The sequence below is a fragment of the Penicillium maclennaniae genome (genome assembly GCF_028827695.1).
Source record: "Penicillium maclennaniae strain IBT 15551 chromosome Unknown utg000005l:1.0-2652337.0:1.0-2654196.0, whole genome shotgun sequence".
Lineage (NCBI taxonomy): Eukaryota > Fungi > Ascomycota > Eurotiomycetes > Eurotiales > Aspergillaceae > Penicillium > Penicillium maclennaniae.
In genome coordinates this window covers 808,433-825,113 of record NW_026623217.1, presented here as the reverse complement: position 1 = coordinate 825,113, position 16,681 = coordinate 808,433, and the positions used below count along the sequence as shown (strand labels likewise).

General features: G+C 48.7%; 9 protein-coding genes across 9 annotated transcripts; 2 read left to right on the top strand and 7 right to left on the bottom strand.

Annotated features, from left to right (window-relative positions):
* Positions 1-1,660: 1,660 nt before the first annotated feature.
* N7477_005541 (uncharacterized protein) lies at positions 1,661-1,975 on the top strand (the record flags this gene model as incomplete). The annotated part of the gene is made up of 1 exon (XM_056967204.1): positions 1,661-1,975. The coding sequence occupies one exon, from the start codon at positions 1,661-1,663 to the stop codon at positions 1,973-1,975; it is 315 nt and encodes a 104-aa protein (XP_056821958.1).
* Positions 1,976-3,016: 1,041 nt separating this feature from the next.
* On the bottom strand, positions 3,017-3,954 carry N7477_005540 (ankyrin repeat domain-containing protein; the record flags this gene model as incomplete). The annotated part of the gene is made up of 2 exons (XM_056967203.1): positions 3,017-3,491; positions 3,569-3,954. 2 exons carry the CDS (start codon positions 3,952-3,954, stop codon positions 3,017-3,019), a joined length of 861 nt encoding a protein of 286 aa, XP_056821957.1.
* Positions 3,955-4,632: 678 nt separating this feature from the next.
* N7477_005539 (GNAT family N-acetyltransferase) lies at positions 4,633-5,025 on the bottom strand (the record flags this gene model as incomplete). Its single annotated transcript, XM_056967202.1, has 1 exon — positions 4,633-5,025. One exon carries the CDS (start codon positions 5,023-5,025, stop codon positions 4,633-4,635), a length of 393 nt encoding a protein of 130 aa, XP_056821956.1.
* Positions 5,026-6,396: 1,371 nt separating this feature from the next.
* N7477_005538 (alpha/beta-hydrolase) lies at positions 6,397-6,834 on the bottom strand (the record flags this gene model as incomplete). Its single annotated transcript, XM_056967201.1, has 1 exon — positions 6,397-6,834. The coding sequence occupies one exon, from the start codon at positions 6,832-6,834 to the stop codon at positions 6,397-6,399; it is 438 nt and encodes a 145-aa protein (XP_056821955.1).
* Positions 6,835-7,904: 1,070 nt separating this feature from the next.
* N7477_005537 (alkyl/aryl-sulfatase) lies at positions 7,905-9,749 on the bottom strand (the record flags this gene model as incomplete). Its single annotated transcript, XM_056967200.1, has 1 exon — positions 7,905-9,749. The coding sequence occupies one exon, from the start codon at positions 9,747-9,749 to the stop codon at positions 7,905-7,907; it is 1,845 nt and encodes a 614-aa protein (XP_056821954.1).
* A 924-nt stretch (positions 9,750-10,673) lies between these two features.
* N7477_005536 (dienelactone hydrolase) lies at positions 10,674-12,213 on the bottom strand (the record flags this gene model as incomplete). Its single annotated transcript, XM_056967199.1, has 3 exons — positions 10,674-11,008; positions 11,060-11,734; positions 11,841-12,213. 3 exons carry the CDS (start codon positions 12,211-12,213, stop codon positions 10,674-10,676), a joined length of 1,383 nt encoding a protein of 460 aa, XP_056821953.1.
* A 311-nt stretch (positions 12,214-12,524) lies between these two features.
* fmn1 (riboflavin kinase) lies at positions 12,525-13,312 on the bottom strand (the record flags this gene model as incomplete). The annotated part of the gene is made up of 3 exons (XM_056967198.1): positions 12,525-12,815; positions 12,919-13,128; positions 13,196-13,312. 3 exons carry the CDS (start codon positions 13,310-13,312, stop codon positions 12,525-12,527), a joined length of 618 nt encoding a protein of 205 aa, XP_056821952.1.
* Positions 13,313-13,700: 388 nt separating this feature from the next.
* On the top strand, positions 13,701-14,117 carry N7477_005534 (uncharacterized protein; the record flags this gene model as incomplete). The annotated part of the gene is made up of 2 exons (XM_056967197.1): positions 13,701-13,733; positions 13,839-14,117. 2 exons carry the CDS (start codon positions 13,701-13,703, stop codon positions 14,115-14,117), a joined length of 312 nt encoding a protein of 103 aa, XP_056821951.1.
* Positions 14,118-14,121: 4 nt separating this feature from the next.
* On the bottom strand, positions 14,122-16,349 carry N7477_005533 (Zn(II)2Cys6 transcription factor domain-containing protein; the record flags this gene model as incomplete). Its single annotated transcript, XM_056967196.1, has 3 exons — positions 14,122-14,139; positions 14,191-16,043; positions 16,118-16,349. 3 exons carry the CDS (start codon positions 16,347-16,349, stop codon positions 14,122-14,124), a joined length of 2,103 nt encoding a protein of 700 aa, XP_056821950.1.
* Positions 16,350-16,681: the final 332 nt, after the last annotated feature.

The following is a 16,681-nucleotide window of genomic DNA, read 5'->3' as shown; positions in this document are numbered from 1 at the left end:
GCGATCCCTTCAACGGTCGGGAGATTCGATATTTGCTTCACCTCACTACATTGACATTGACGCTGAGAATTGATCTATCTTCAGAAGCATAGGAACGGGCCGCAACCTAGAAGCATAATCTTGATTGGGTGTCTAGATTGGGTGAGCGCGATATATTTGGACAAGAGGGGGCATAGCGTGAGGTGCGGGAGGCTTTATTCGAAGGTACACGCCGGCGCTTTGGCGGCGTGCAGTATATTTAGATGCAGAAAAGAGGGGTCAAGGCTGCGAATACATTCGCTAGCCCTGGAAAATTCAAGAATATTGGTTGAGCAAGAGTATACATACAGCAGCGGAAACTTCGCTGTAGGTCACACAACCAACCACTGTATGTGGCTGAAGTGGGGCTGAGCGGATGTAAATCCCTGATCTCCACAAGTGGTCATATGTTCAGTACCTGGCAGTTGAGAATAGGCGCAATTTAGTGAGTAGGACTCTGAAGTGAACTTCTCAAAGTGGTACTTTGCTGCCTCGGCGGTATGTGTACTGGCCACAATATATTCGATTATAATACTTTCCAATCATCTTTCGCTCTGACCTGTCTAACCCGAAGCAAAGCAACCGCTACTGGAGATAGGGCGTTGCTAGTACAGTGAAACTAAACGAGCAAACAGCGAATAATAGGTATTGGTGGTGGAGACTTGTTCACTCGAGACGGTTTAGCAAAAATTATGTCAAGGTGGTCGAGACTAGGCAACTCTCTTTCCGTGAACTTGCCGACAAGGACGGGGCGGGCTTCAGGCTAGCGCCAATGAAGATCACGGCGACAGGCACAGTCATACCCAAATGTCAATCTTGAAATTTCATTCTGTTGAGCGTCCCTATATTCTCTGATATGTCACTTCAGCCTTCTTAGTAATCCTCGAGCACTATGAATATTCGAGGTAATCACTGGGACTTCTGGAGGTCATCATTGAACCGGCTGCCCCATCTTACATGATTAGTTCATCCCAAACTTAGCGACGCTGACCTTTTGGTGTAGTTTTTAGCTGCTTGCCAAGACGTGCCCGATACCATGTCAGAGCACTAGATGCCGGAACAACCGAGTAGCCCTACCCATTGCCATTTCACTCACAATCAAAGTATCCTGCAAATTTCATTTTGGAGACAAAAACTTGGAAGTATATGGAGGGAAATTATTCATCCACGAATTGGCTTATGTAGACCGAATTGAATGAGGTTTGGTCGAGGTGTGGTGTCAATCACCTAGACACCATCCCTCTCCTGACTGACTAAAGCAGAGTATTCTGGGCTACTGACCCATAACTTTTCGAATTGCGTAAGTCTGCCGAAGCGAGGCCTTCGGCGCTGCAGGGCACCTCATCTGTTACCCGTTTAGGATAATGCGCAGTTTTTGCAGTATCTGATGCCTCTAAATAATAAGCGAGACTTGACTTTTGAGGAATTATATTTTTGTTCGCATCGGTGACCGTGAGCTCACGTCCAAAGATCATACAAAAGGCACACTCTCCCTTCCGGAATGTCGCAAAGACAAGCATACAATTCCCCTTGAAAATGTTGACCCAGGTAAGCATCAAGCCACTATGACTCACTATCATCGACAATTTCTCTTTTTGCTCGGTTACTGAGCAGAGTCCAGACCATCGCCATCTTCTCCACCATGGTGGTTGCTGCCCTTGCGAACCCCACGATCGGTTATGCCGGCTACTTTTACACCAACTGCACCAGCCCTAGCATCGATGCCGCCAACGCCTACGTCGGTGCCTGCATCAACGTCGAGGATTTTCCCATCAAGTCCTTCAGTGCCTATATTGAGTCTGGCTCCTGCTCGGGTGACACCTCAGCCGTACTGAATATTTACACTGCCTCTGGCTGTGACGACACAACTCTTCATGATACTGTCAGCGTTGATACCGAGAAGCAGTGCTTTGAGGCCAATATCACCCTAGTTAGCTTGCAATCCGAGTGCGTCTAGAGTATTACTCGAGTTTGGAGATTATGATGTCATAGGAAGAATTGAGTTTCGTCAATCTTAAGCTATACTATCATTCATATCCTGAATTTGGATAATGTGCTTAAGCTTGCCTTAAAATTGAGCCTACTATTCAATTTCATTTGTTTTCCTATATTCTCACGCTGGTTAATGGCGTCCAAACGAAGAACATAGCGGAGTCAAGGAGAGTTGACCATGATGGTGTCCGAAATTCGTAAGTTCCTGAGGGTTTTGTAGGTGTTGATTGGCATTCGATGCCTTCTACGATGTGTGTAAGCCATTGATGCGTAATGAGGGGCTTCACGTCATACAGATAATGGGGCGTAGCTTTGACGGGGGTATTGCCGGCTCTACGTCGCGTAGAGATTAGCTAAGAATAATGTACGTCAAGATATGGAAAACATTCAATTAAGGATATTGTTCGTGGTCAATGATGACCCTACCACTTTCCACTGCCTTGCTTCGCGCTGCTCGCTACTCAGTTTTCCATAGCTGAACTTGACTATTCTTGTCCCTCTCGCTCCTGCTTTTCTACCAAGTAAAAGGTTGTTTCAGGTGAAGCTTTTATTATTAGTAATGGGATCACTTTGGAATAGAAAAGGCCGGTAAATCGAACTAGTTTCAAGTATAGCCCAGAAATAGGCATTTCTGAACCATAGAATGTCTCTTTTGACGACTCTTGACTTAAATCAAACAGCACTCAAGGGCAGGGCGAAAACGGAATCACAGCTAAATTATACCATCCTCCCCTGATCAATCATCAAGATCAAGGACTTCTCGGCGTAACCAAAGCGGCCATACTCGACAACACACAGTGGAATACTACACGCAACGGCGCTTACGCGGGCTTTAGCAAAACGATACACTAGATGAATATTGCCCAAATTTGGATTCAATATCATCTCATGTTCAAGCTATTGCGCGCTAATACACCGCGGAACACAACATAATCTTACGTAGTTGCAGAAATGTATAGCGTTCATTGACCGCGACTGTCCTAGGACCACTAACAGATGAGAAAAATTACTTCTCCTTGTCCAAAATCTCGACGACTTGCCACTGATTCAACATCCGTGCACAATCGGTTGCTGTTCGACCATTCGCATCTTTGACGCACTGACTGGCACCTTCACTGACCAGGTAGCTGACGACATCCACTTTACCGAGCTCGGCTGCTTTGTGTAGAGCTGTTCCAAGACCCATGAAGTGGAACAGTGCCCAAGAGGGATGATCCTCGTATGCGGTTGAATCCAGAGATGCACCTTTCTCGATAAGAATCTTGAGGACCTCGATGGTATCTGATTGCCGCTCGATTGCGTGATGGAGGAGCCGGCCTTTTCCAACGTCTCCGCCACGGCTGAACATGAGGGAAATGACTGAAATTGGGGCGCTTTCGACAGCAAGAGAGGGTGGAGTGAGATCAATGAGACATCGCCGATTGGGATCAGCTCCGTGATCTAGGAGCCAAGCTGCCATCTCTTCATCTGCAATGGCATCGCTGCACCTGGTTATGCATAGATTGGTTTCAATTTTAGGTAGGAATTTGATAAGTCAAAAATTGAGCGCAAGTCATACCCAAGTACTGGAGGTTTTAACTCGCTCATTGGTTGATTTATATCCCACCCACTGGAGATGAAAACGCCCAAAGCATGTTTTGCCTTTACTCGTACTGCTTGCGAAACATATAAAGTATCAGGGGGCAGTCCACGGTCAAGAAGCTCTTTGGTGAACTGCGCATCGTCCCGTGTGATGGCCTCGACCATGATCGCATGGAAGTCGCATATGTCGAAATTGCCCTCCGTAGAACTTATTGCATCAAGATCATCTCGAAATTTTTTGATGTCGCCACTGATGAAAATTTTACGTATTCTCTCAAGGGTCGCAAGCGGCGTTCGAGTTGGAATACGAGGGTACTCGCTTGGGGTGAGAGGAGGGCATTCAGGCGGAGTGAGGACATCCATAGCAGTAGGGAACAAAAATGGAGACTGTATTTATTAAAGATGATCTTTGCGAGATGTGGTACCGAGGGAAATACAAATATCTGCTAGAGATCTAGGGAATATGTTAGGGAGATATACTAAGGCTAATAGGGGGCAATCAGGGAATAGGGCGTGGAAGAAGGTAAGACCAGAAGTACAGTAAAGTGTATGCTAAGGTATGAATATGGATACTGCCAGACTTAGACACCAAGCCTAATGTGAAAGGCGGTCACCCAAGTCCGGCTTCAGCTTTTCCAACTGTTGTGTTCAACTATTTCCTGTGGGGATGCTACGGGACTATTATTACTCATGAATGCCGTTTAGCGAAAATTGGGATAATACTGGCCGCCACTTCGTGGTCACGCATTGTTACTTGACAAACCCAAGTGCCTAAATAGACAGAGCGATGAAACAAAAAATTGCAGGGTGTCACATGTATGGATATAAGGAGACATGTGTGCATGAATCATAACGGGGCTGTGAGTGGGAGAGCAAAGATAAAGAGATCGAATTGGATAGGAATTTTGGCTTGATCGACAGCAAAAGCTGTTACCAAGATATCCAGCCTAGAGACTAGTTCGCGGTCTGATCCTGAATACCTCTTCTATGTGGCGCCCATGGCAGTCGGACGAAGAATCAACGTCATCTCCAGTAGAAATCTCATTCAAGGTTGCCGTGGGTACGCATAAAAACGTTGGGCGGTCCCTTGCGACATTCGAAATCATCATCCACGAAGTATTCGATATCAGGCCCTTCCGCCTGGAATCCCATCTTCTCATAGACATGTCTTCCCATGCTGGAGGCTTCAGTGATAGCCTCCAGATTATCACGCCGGCGAGCTTCATCGAGACCCCACTGTACTAGTGCTCTAGCAATTCCTTTCCGCTGGTAGCTTGGATCCACGGCACACATGTCTAGAACCATAACTGCAGGTGGTACTGCGGTGGCTTTCTCCTTGATTATCTCGATGCGGCGTCGGTGCAAGGAAGCCATGACCTGGCATAGGTAGCGCTGTTCGGGTTCGTTTCCAGGGTAAAGTGCCTCTAGATCCATGACCTTGCGTAGATCATCCACGGGCAAATCGCCGTAGCCTTGCACGCTTGAAGCTTGCAACCAGATCGCGAAGCCTACAATGATAAGTTCGCTCCCCTGTTCAGAGCCTGGTAGTGTAGCCTTGAGAAATAAGGTGTTCAGATTTCCATCCTTGTTCTAAATATCGTCTGCGAAGACCTCACCTAATTTCACCAGAGTCTCCCATCTCCCATCCTTTTGTATCTCAATACTTTCCCCTGGTGTCACGACCTTCCTTTCATCTATCGCGTTCGTATGAAACACATATGTCTGGTCATCATTGACGAATGCGACGAAGAGTGCGATCCAATCTTCCATCGGTTTCCTCTCAGTAGGTGTTAGACTATGCAGGATGGAAAAACTATCATACAATTAGCGAAATACATCGAAGAAAGGGACTTTGTCTGCTCACTTCCAGAACGGCTTGTCTATGGCATGGGCAACGCCAAAGGATCGAGGGGCCACCTTTTCCGTGATGAAAGAAAGCCGATAGGCTATAAGGTAGCGCCAAATATCACGTAGAGAAACACCATGTTTGTTAAGACAATTGATCAGCCATCGAGAGGGAGCTCGGACCTGGCCATCTGAGATGATTTTCCCGAAAAGCGTGTTCCACTTTGGATTCTTGCTCGATGGTAGCTCATATTCTTGTAGAATCCGACTCACAGTCTCGGGAGCATAGTAATTAGATACCTGTTGCCGCAGCGACTCGAGATTCGGCTCAGGGTTATTATACGTAGCATAAAGCGTTTATTCATTCAGAACCTCGCCAATAAGAATCCGCAGCCGACGCTTCTTGAACTGCGCCGCAAATTTTCCACTATGATGATACTCCGTGAAGCCACTGAGAAGAAACGACTGATCTATCACAGGGCGGAACGTGTGATTCTTGAGTTCTTTCAGGGCGTCCACAAGATCCCGGGAATTCACTTCGCGCAGCTTATCAACCTTTTCTGGGCCCGATAGAGACTGATCAACCTTGAAAAATTGACACAACTCATCAAACTGGGGATTCACATCCTTCAAAGCTTTTGGCTGCGCCGGTATCGCGTTCGAGTAGAGGTATAAATCTGTGGAATATTTGCTTTTCGCGCCGGAACTCATACAGCGCCTGTGCATGAGTAGCCTAAGCACCAGCACTGCGGCCACCAAGAGTGATATTATTCACATCGCCATTGAAAGCAGTGATATTCTCATACACCCATTCCATCGCCAAACGCTGATCCCACAATCCGAAATTGCAGCACTTTCTCCATTGCTATCTTCGAGCAGGGCTTGACCGGCCAGAAATCCGAACACATTGAGGCGATATCCAACGCCAATCACTATCGCATTGAGCTTTCCGGTCGAGATTCACTCGGTGGGATTCATGCCGACTTCTTGGAGAGGGTCGCCGAGCTGGAACCACCCTCCATGAAGCCAGAGCACGACAGGCCATTTCTTGTTCAACCCTTGTTCTTCAACTGGCATCCAGATATTGAGAAGAAGACAGTCTTCACTGTAGGTTTTCGGGCCTGCATCCTTCTCCGCGCCTCGGGAGAATGTCGCTTGTGGGCAAACAGGGCGGAAGAAAGTTGCGTCAAAAGGAGTTCCGTCTAGTTGAGTGTAGCTGTGGGTGCTGGAGAGGGGTATGGGTTTTTTCCAGCTATTTGCACCTACTGGGGGTTGAGCATAAGGGACGCCTGCATATCTTCGAGCATTGTTGTCGTACTGGATTCCTTTGATTTTACCCTGAGGCCCAAGATCTATCACATAGGGGATTTCGGTGTATGCGGATAGCGTATTGCCCATATTGAGAGTCTATGAAAAGCGAAAGAGCAATTGAAAGTATGACTACACAGAAAACTTGTTCAAAGGGTTCCCAGCCAACAATATAGCTCGAGCTAGTCGACCGAAACCCCTCACACGGGCCGAGCAGATAACCTGTCAGAGGCCAGATGTAGGTACCGACCACCCACTTTATCACAGTGGCAGAGTCTTGTATCTCCCCATTCCGATGAGGTGATACTATAAGAAAACACAGAATCTGATCGTTACTATGTTTCCTCTTGTAGATACACAAAGGCGATAACCACTCCGGAAATAGTGAAGATCCACTTTGATAAGCTATAATGCACAGTTTGATTCATCGCCACGTGACTCGCCCAAGAAAAAAAATGGGCCAAAAAGATGTGATTCCGTCAGCCAGAGGATTCGAACCTCTGCGGGCGAACCCATTGCATTACCAGATTGTGATCAACTTGGTCGAATTAATTCGAGTGCAACGCCTTAACCACTCGGCCAGACTGACTTGATTATATAAAGCTACTCTTTGTGAACTAATATCAATGACGCATTGAAGGAGAACACTTAAGTCGCTCCCTCATTGACAAACCAAAGAACTTCTCTCACCCTGTTTCAGACAAAAATTACAGTAACACTGATAAGAATTTCCTTCTTGAAATTCATCTACTCTGTGGGAAGTCTTTCAGATTAGTCCCAGACTCTCTTAGCATAGATATCTTACCATCTTGCGACCAACCCGTCGAGCTCATTTCGACTCGGCGGCCAGGATTGACGGACCGATCAAGGTGTAATACGATTTTTGAAGTAAAATCAATAGCTTGTAGGCCATATAAGAGGGTATCGGTGAAAATTAGGTATTGCATCGGCGTTCTCAGAGCAACCCAGATCAGAAATAATTGAGAAACTATCTTTTACCGATGAGTGAAGTCGGGACGTTTGTAGGTCTACAGTTCCGAGGTTGCATGAATTCATAGATTGCGCATAAGAGATTATCTTTCTGCTCATCAGAGAACGAGTCTCAGCTTGTCCTCCGAAGTTTGAAGGCTATAGGGCTATACAGGGCTGCTCTCACGTTCTCACATTATGGAGTAACAATATTGAACGACGGGTTTGGAGTGACCAAAAGAGAAATTAGCCTGTCCAGATAAGAACGCTCCCCTCTGCTCATCCTTGAAAGCCCCGACATTTACGGCAGCCAAACTCTGCACCAACTGAAGATAGGTGAGTGAGCATGAGAAATCCGCTGTTTCCGATGAAGCAACTTCACAAACACGTTGTCCAGTCCTGTGAATCAAAGCACCATTACTCATCATTAAACGGCAGTGCTCTCCTCGATCTGACACGTAGAGATCAATGATGAAATTTTCTTCTTGTGCCCGGATGCCATCTAGTCGGACAGCGACCGAAGCAAAGAGTTGTTGAAGTGATAAAGCCTCGGCCATCCCTGTTTGACCAGACAATACATTTCCTTCTGGTACATACCCTCGCAGCTCGGTCGCTCCAGATATGTAAAAGTTCCGCCACGGGCCATTCTCACATCCATGTCCGAGCTTCTCATAGGTTGAGGCTAGCAATTCTTTGGCATTTTTGTTTCCGGGCTCGGCAAAGACGGCGTGGTTGAGAAGCGTGGCAGCAAAGCGTAGATCTCCTCTCTCGGTAAAACACCTTGCCTTTTCCATCACTTCGTCGATACCACCCATACAATCGACGTAGCGTTTAGCGGATTCCGTGGGTGGATGTTCCCATAAGTGAGCTGGGTTGCCATCGAACCATGTCATATAACGCTGATAAATTGCCTTGACATTATGACTGACTGACCCATAGAACCCTTGAGCATGCCATGTATTTTGAAGCCGAACGGGCAGCTGCATCTCTTCGGCGATTTCAATGCCAGTCAACCCATCATTCATTCGACGCAATGTCTGATCATGCAGAAATGCGTAGAGATCTCTCTGCAGCGTGAGATATTCGATGATATTAATCTGGCCCCACGTAGGCCAATGATGAGAAGCAAAGACGACATCCGATTTCTCGCCGTAAAGGACAATAGTCTCATCCAGGTACGAAGACCATGCAAGGGCATCTCGGACAGCAGCCCCACGAAGAGTAGCAATATTGTGGAGGCATTGCGTTGCATTCTCCGCAACGCATAGCGCTCGATACTGAGGAAGGAAAAAGTTCATCTCCGCTGGTGCCTCGGTCCCGGGGGTAACTTGGAACACAAAAGCTATTCCGTCAATCACTTCCACCTGGCCAGTGTGTGTGATATCAACAGTGGGGGCAACTAGAGTCACTGTTCCTCGGGATACAGTGGCCCCCAATCCACAGCTAATCTGACCAGAAGGTTCTTTTCGTAACTGATCACCGTACATGAACGCAGCTCTTCGAGCCATCGCATTGCCCGCATAGATGTTCTCGGCGACAGCGTGCTCAAGAAATCCATCAGGCGCTAGAATTGGCGCAAAACTGGCTTCAGTTTCAGCAAATACCCCTTTCGCGCCTCCAAAGTGATCAGCATGGGAGTGTGTATAGATCATTCCCGAAACGGGTTTCTTGCCGGAATGCTCGTAGTACAGGTTGAGAGCTGCTTCTGCACATTCAGCGGACGTAAGAGGATCCACTACCACAACCCCGCGATCACCTTCGATGATTGTCATATTTGATAGATCCAGACCGCGAATCTGGTATATACCGTCGGTGACTTTGAAAAGACCTTGTAAGGCAACTAGTTGAGCTTGTCGCCATAATCTTGGATTGGCTGTGTCCGGACAAGACGTGGCTAAGAATTCGTACGCGTCGTTATCCCAGACAATACGGCCATTGTGATCTTTGATTATACAAGGATCTAGCTTTGCAATGAACCCACGATTGGCGTTGTCGGTGGTCTTTTCGTAATCAAAGTGTTGGCTGGTTGATGTCATCTTGTTAGTTTTCTTTCGGAATGTCAGCCAGCAAGTCTGTCGCGATAGATGAAAGAAGCCTGATTCGGGGCTGGCCACTGGTTTTCAGTAAAACGATGTTCGTCCGATATCACTAGTCAAGGTGAAGCAATGCTTTGTTTTTCAAAGTCTATGACGCGAGCATCGCCAGGGTCCAATCCTGGCGTGTTTATCCGTGCAATGCTGTCATTATGGCACTCAAAACATGCATATGTATTCCGTTGCTAAGTATTTGTCCTCCATTCTTCACTTGCCGTCCCGCAAAGAGACACGTCGTTTTCTAATATTCCGATCTCATGATTTAGCGACCGAACAATTTGCCCGCTTATATGTGAATATATGTCGCGGCTCGTAGGGAGAAAGTGTGATGGACGAGCGTTCTCAATCACGTATGGTTTGTTGTATCAGCTCTCAAATCAAATTTTCTAGACAAAGTAGCCCACTACTACTTAGATACCTTATTCCTCGATTCACTTAATTCAAATAACATCCATGCCGAACGACGAACAGATTTTGATCCGCTCATATGCGCAGAAAAGGTGTCCAATCCACAGCAAGGCCGGCTGGCCCAATGGCAAGGCGCTTGACTACGAATCAAGAGATTGCAGGTTCGACCCCTGCGTCGGTCAATTTTTTGGTGTTTTGGAGTAGTAGTGCGAGTGGGCTATGCTTTTTTCTCTCTTATTTTTGCAGCCTTGATGAGTCGTGGTCCGCACTCGTTCTAAGTCTAAGAGCCCTTGAGTTTCTTGTTCACAAAGTTATTGCAGTCATTGCTACACATGCCCCAAGCCCAGGCAAACAAAACACACCCGTGAAGCCAAGAAGTTTCAGTCTGCAACAAGACAAAATATTCATGATCGTAACCTCCATTTCTAATGCATTCAACAGTCAAAGCCAAAGACCACTCTACCCAACCACATTGGTCTTCGGCACAAGTTGTGGATCCAGCAATCCAGCTTGTACAAGCACATCAGCTTGATCCCAGTACAGATTTTGCTTGACAATCTTATCCGCACAGAAACAAGCCACCACGACAATGACAGTCTGAATATCACGATTTGTCGGTGCCACGCCAGGTAAAAGCCACGGAACTTCCGCGGTATGTCTGAAAGAGAACGATATCTCATCAACAATCTGATCCGCGCCCACGGTCCTTGACAAAAGCCGGATGTGCTGGCTCGCGGGCCCATTCGGAATGAAAGTCTGCACAAAGAAGGATTCCAAAGTCTTCGGATTAGACCCTACAACAAAATTAGACCCATCTCCTCACCTTGCACGAAAAAGAAACTTACCACCAGCGTTCGACGGAACACACAATAGAGCAGGCCCTTCTCCCTCATGCATATCCATTCGCCCCCTCATGTTCCCCTCATGAGCCTGCCCCTTCATAACCATCAACTCCAACGGCCCCTCACCATGACCCTTACTCTCCTTCCCATCCTCGAGACCAACCATAACCCTCGCCCAGTATTCTTCCCAAACAGTTTCAATGTCCACCACCGGCCACTTACTTCCAATCCCAAACGCCCTCCTCAAACAACCAATAACCCGACTCCAGGCCAACTGCGCATTAACCCCATCATCAATTCTCCCCTGAGCATCCCGCTCCGCAAATCCCGCCTTAGCTCCCGGATACGCATACACATAGCACCTATGTCTTTTCTTAAAAGTCGTATCACCCTCACTCGAATCAAGCCCAATCCAGGGCCAGAATGTAGGCTTTGCTTCGTGACCCGGTAGATGGATTTGAATAGGCAGGTACGTAGTACTCGGACCAGGCTCGAAGATCGAATCCGTCATACAGCATGCCGGGCCAGCAGCTTCACCGCCATGGTAGTCCCGTGTCCATTGGTCAGTGGATGTGAGAGGGTAATATGCGATTAAAGCACAGAGCCGCGGGAATGGATTTGCATTGCTTGATGTCAGGTGGTGAGAGCCGAGGAGATAGTATGCGGGGCGATTGTATGCTAAAGCACTTATTAGTCTTTCTCTCTTCCCGCCTGCATCGTCACTCGCTGGAAAGTAACTGGGAAGTAACTAGGAAGTAACTGGGAAGTAAAAGAATAGGCATACCGACAATAGCGTATCTCTCTCCCTCTTCCAATTCATCCTCTTTCTCATGAACAGCATTCTCAAGGGCCTTCCGATCACGCTCTGAATCCCCACTACCCACAAACCCTATAGATCTGACGTCAAACCCTTCCGCTTGGAACCGATGCATGATATGTGGGTCGAAATCAGCCGTATCTGATATCAAGAGCAGATGTCTCGCCACTGCTTCATCTGCAGGCGCATGACGTAGTCGTTTAGCCGAGCTGGCGCTCACTGTTCGATTCAAGGTGTGACCGTGTTGAGTTTGAGCATGTGGTGCTTTTGCGCCGGTGTCTGTGGCGGCGCTGCCGGAGCTGGTCGCGCGCCGGGTGAGGCGGGAGATGATGTTGACCATTGTGTGGTTCTGGGTTTGAATCGCTTGACTGGGAGTGGAATGGGGTATATGTATTTATTCCATTGCCGGGACTTCCGGTGGTATGATTTCTGTGTCATGCGAAAAGGGGAATGAATTGTACTGCCCAAGGTGCCAATGCTTAGGGGGTTCCTTGGAGTGACGTCGACGAGTCGGATGCGACAAGTATGGTTCCAGGGACATGTTCAGGTCACTTCGACTAGTCTTGGAAATGCACAAATATTTATCAAGTGTCTAGAATGCCTTCGATTCAACGCTTCTATCAATGTTTTATTATCTATGCCTTGCTTTGGCTAGAATGTAGCCAACCACTTCCGGTCCGCGCTGACTTGCTCTGTCGCTTTGCCGTCATCGACCAGGTACCGCTGATATGCCTCGCGCAAAAGACTCTGTCGCGCGACTTCGCAGTCTATCCGGATATCCTCGATCAGCGCATCCATGGACACGTAGTCGTATTCAGGCCGGATGTAGCCCAGCATGAGCAGATTGAGCTTGGTTCCGTAGAAATCAGGCAGACGGTTGAATTTCGGCTGCGCCACGGCTGTCGGGGAGGGAGATGTCAGGGGGGGCATGATGTGGATTTCCTGGAAAAGTCAGACGGAATTCGAGACGGAATTCGAGTACCTTGCCAAAGTTTTTGGATCAAGTGTATCGAGTTTGAAGGAAGTGAGATCCGGTATAACGTACCACCGATCGCAAGGTATTCTTATAAAACGGGTTGTATCCAATACTCAGCACGGCTGGAAGGAGCGTAGGGGATCCTTTCTCGTTCGAGTCGTTCTGGTTCTCGTAGCTCTTAGGGTCTAGCGCTACCACGCCGTAGTATACGCCTGTCTCCAGGTTTGGGTACTTTTCGGAAAGATCATCGGCCGGGATGTTTGCTGTGGGAATACCGAGCTGCGTATACAAGTCAGCATTATGTATCGCACATAGGAGCTTCAGGGGAGTGGGGTTGAGCGCCTACCTCTTTACTCCCTCGCCCAAAGCCTTTGATGACGGGCCCGGATAAGCGCACGGGGAACGGAGCTTCGGGTCCAGCATCGGGACCGGCAACAGGGTCGCGGGGCTTGTCAGGACGCATTATGATTTTTTATGTGTCGGAGAAGGACTGGAGTGGGAGGCGCAAAAGGTCGAGATGAGACGTCACGAATGTGCGGGAGACCTTTGGCGAGGTTTGCGGGCAGTGAGCCGTCGAAGAAGCGCAGAGAGAAGTAGCCAGCTATCAGGCTCTGTGATTTCGGTCTCGACCAGAGAGGGTAAGCAGCTGCTCTATATACAGTGTAAACGATGTTGGATGCGACAATGGCTCGGACTTCGGAAGCGATGAGCAATGGCGGGGCTATCGATAAGCAATCACACCTGAGGCATCTAGAACACAGGGCACCAATTGCAAAGCGCGGGTTTCCACGATTTAGCATTCACTTTTCTAATACAAGGTCGATAACGCTCGGTATGGATCTGTATGCAGAATGCCGCTCCACACCAACTACAAGATCCTTAGGGTAAATGGAACAACTTCTAAAAAACCGAATCACAGCCACACTATCAATGGCATTAGCTCTCTCAAAAAAAAAAAAAGGTAGAAAGAAAACAGTCCCAGCCCATAGATATCATTTTTGTCCCTCTTGAGCGCCGCAAAAGCAGGAAATATCATCGACGCCCCGGTCAAGACCGAAGCTATTAACACCGGCAATATGTACGGACAAGAACAGCACCAGATCAAAGGTCGGGGAATCATACAGTCCCAGGAACAGGAAACAGGGAAACAGTATAAACCAGAACAAGATTCGGCGAGAAACGAAAAGGGTCAGACTAGAGCCTGGGGTATGAAGAGAAATGGACAAAACATAAACAAAGGACATGAGACCCAAAAGAAGACGGAGTAGCAGATCAAATGCACGGGAGGAACTAAAAGCGGATTAGTGAATTGTCGCATCAGTAGCGACTAGAAAGACTCACATTCATCACGATAAGCATCGGGATATCAAATACATCGCGCTTGACTGTCCAGCAGTACGCGCATTCGACCTTGCCATCTTTAAAGCCCAGCTGATTCATGCCAGCTTCGCCGGCAATTCCGCCCTTGCGGAGGTGGTTGTTCCACTTGCCCTCATCAGACTGCGCAACCTCCATGTCTTCTTTGGTCTTGTATTTTAACAGCTTGCACCGTGTCATGACACTGCCGCGTGAGTCTCCGAACGCTAGCCGTGCAAAGTCCTCGTAGAACTCGACAACGCTGTCATCGTCTAGAAGCTCAGCTAAAAACACAGGCTGTGGGCGCCCACTAGAACTTTCTAGCGTTGAGCTGCGCGGGGTGAAGCTGCCTCTTGAGGTTGTGCCCGAAGTTGCTGATGCACCTGTGTTGACGTTCATGTTCGGCTCTTTGCCCAAGAGAACATCCTTCTTCCATCCGGTGAGAATGCTGAACTCTTTGCCAACCGCGGCAATTTCTCCGGTGCGTCGACATACGATCGTCGGTGTACCGCAAGCATTGATGAAGTCTTCATATTCAAATAGTGTTCGTTGAAAGCATTTTTCCATAAAAATCAGATCATCTCGATTCAATGTCTTGGTTGTTGCGATGAATGACGGCCGAATAGACGCCAGCGCCTTCGCAATGCGGACGGTTTTCTGTGGTGTGAACCGGCGCTGGATAAAAGCGGTAAGATTGTGGAAGCGACTGGTGTACGCATATGGCTCCTTCACACTCTCGTAGATCGTTGAGGGGTCGCGATGACGTCGTTTGGGAGCTTGTAGCGTCTGCTGCTTTAAGCTTGGCGTGGTAATCACCGGACGCGTGCCATTAGGCGCAAGGGTATTTGCCTTGGCTGCAGCTGCGTTGAACCCGGCCTCATCGAAGCCTGCATTCGTCACATGCGGACTGGCCGCTGAGCCGGGGCTGGTGAAGTTTGCAGGACCGCTCTCGATTGCAAATGCATGGGGGGCATCTGCTTTCATGTGTCCCGGCAGCATGCTATTTTGTGCATATACGCCTCCGACATTCACATGCGGGCCCGAGGTCTGTCCGGTCGGCCACTCATTGAGTAAGGGATCGCCAAACATGAAGGGCTGGTTCCCCGGACTTTCGCCAAACCCGGCAGCTGGCGTGGAGAACTGCGCAGACCCACTGCGGCCGATCGACCCTCGATGCGTTGCCGAGTCGGGTGAATCGCCGGCTCCAGTAGCCATGTGACCGAGCATGCCGAACTCGAGAGCACCATAGCGATTCTCAAAGTTCATGCTTGATAGATCAAAGTTAAAGAGAGCGGGGTCACTAGGGTCGAAGAAAGGTCCAGCGAATGGGTTCTGCGGTTGGCCGGTCTCCCCGGAAAGAGCAGTGCTCGGCGTGGGCTGCTGGTTTACGGTAGACGATAGGCTGGGATTTCGCCCATTGGCGATGTTCTTTAGATTAAATGTAGGCGAGACAGGAGACTGAGTGGTGAAAGGGCTCTGGCTCATTGGCGATTCCTGGTACAGGCTGTAGGATCCTGGCTGCGGCTGAGGTTGTGGCTGGGGCGTGGGGTAGAAACTGTTCGCATTGGGTCCTTGTTGCTGCGGAGTACTTGCACTACCATTTCGAGATCCAGGCAAGTTATTGCGAAGGGTATTGCTGTAAAAAGTGTTGCTGTTGCTGTTGCTGTTGCTGTTGTTGTTGTTGTTGTTGTTGTTGTTGTTGTTGTTGTTGCTACCCACACCGGGCATCAGTGCACCGTCCGGGGCATCGTGAAGATACTTGGCCTTCTTGCGAACACCATCATGGCATGCGTCCTGCAGACCACGCTTAATACAGCGCTGACACGGCCGCTCGTCGCCTAAAAAATCATATGCAAGTTAGTTTGGTTCACTCGACTTGGCGCAGAATGCTATGTCGATCGGAGTGCCATACCGCAAGTCAAATGAGCTCGTTGACAGGCAAAGCATGCTCGTCGGGCCTTCTTCCGCCGCGGCCGCGATGGATCCTTGGCGTTGGCAGCTTTACGGCCATTTTCAGCCTGGTTACCATTCGGCTGATCTTTGCCGGAGTCCATGGCCTCAGAGTGTTCGGTGATGTCGGCGGAATCACGGTCCCCGCCACTTCGGTCGGGCACCGGGGAGCCGCTCAGCTTCACTGGATTCATTTCGGCATGTATTCGCCAGACGGAAAAATTCACGAGCGCGTCCAAACTTGACACGTCTCTACAATCCAATGGTTTGAAGGGCTCGAAGGCCGCCTTCGCTTATTTAGAGATCTCAAAGTCCAAGGTAGTAGCGCTGGGACCATCCGCGCACGCTTTCGATCTCGGCGGAAAGGATCCACGTGTTGGCGCGATTCTGACACGGACCAAGAGAATTCCGGTCGCAAGTAGAACCCGGGGCTTATCAACCTTCTTTTTCCACCTGTAGAAGCAATAGAAGAAAGCTCAGAAGCTCCCGAGTCGTTTGGTCGTTCAGTCGCGCGTCCGCGACTACA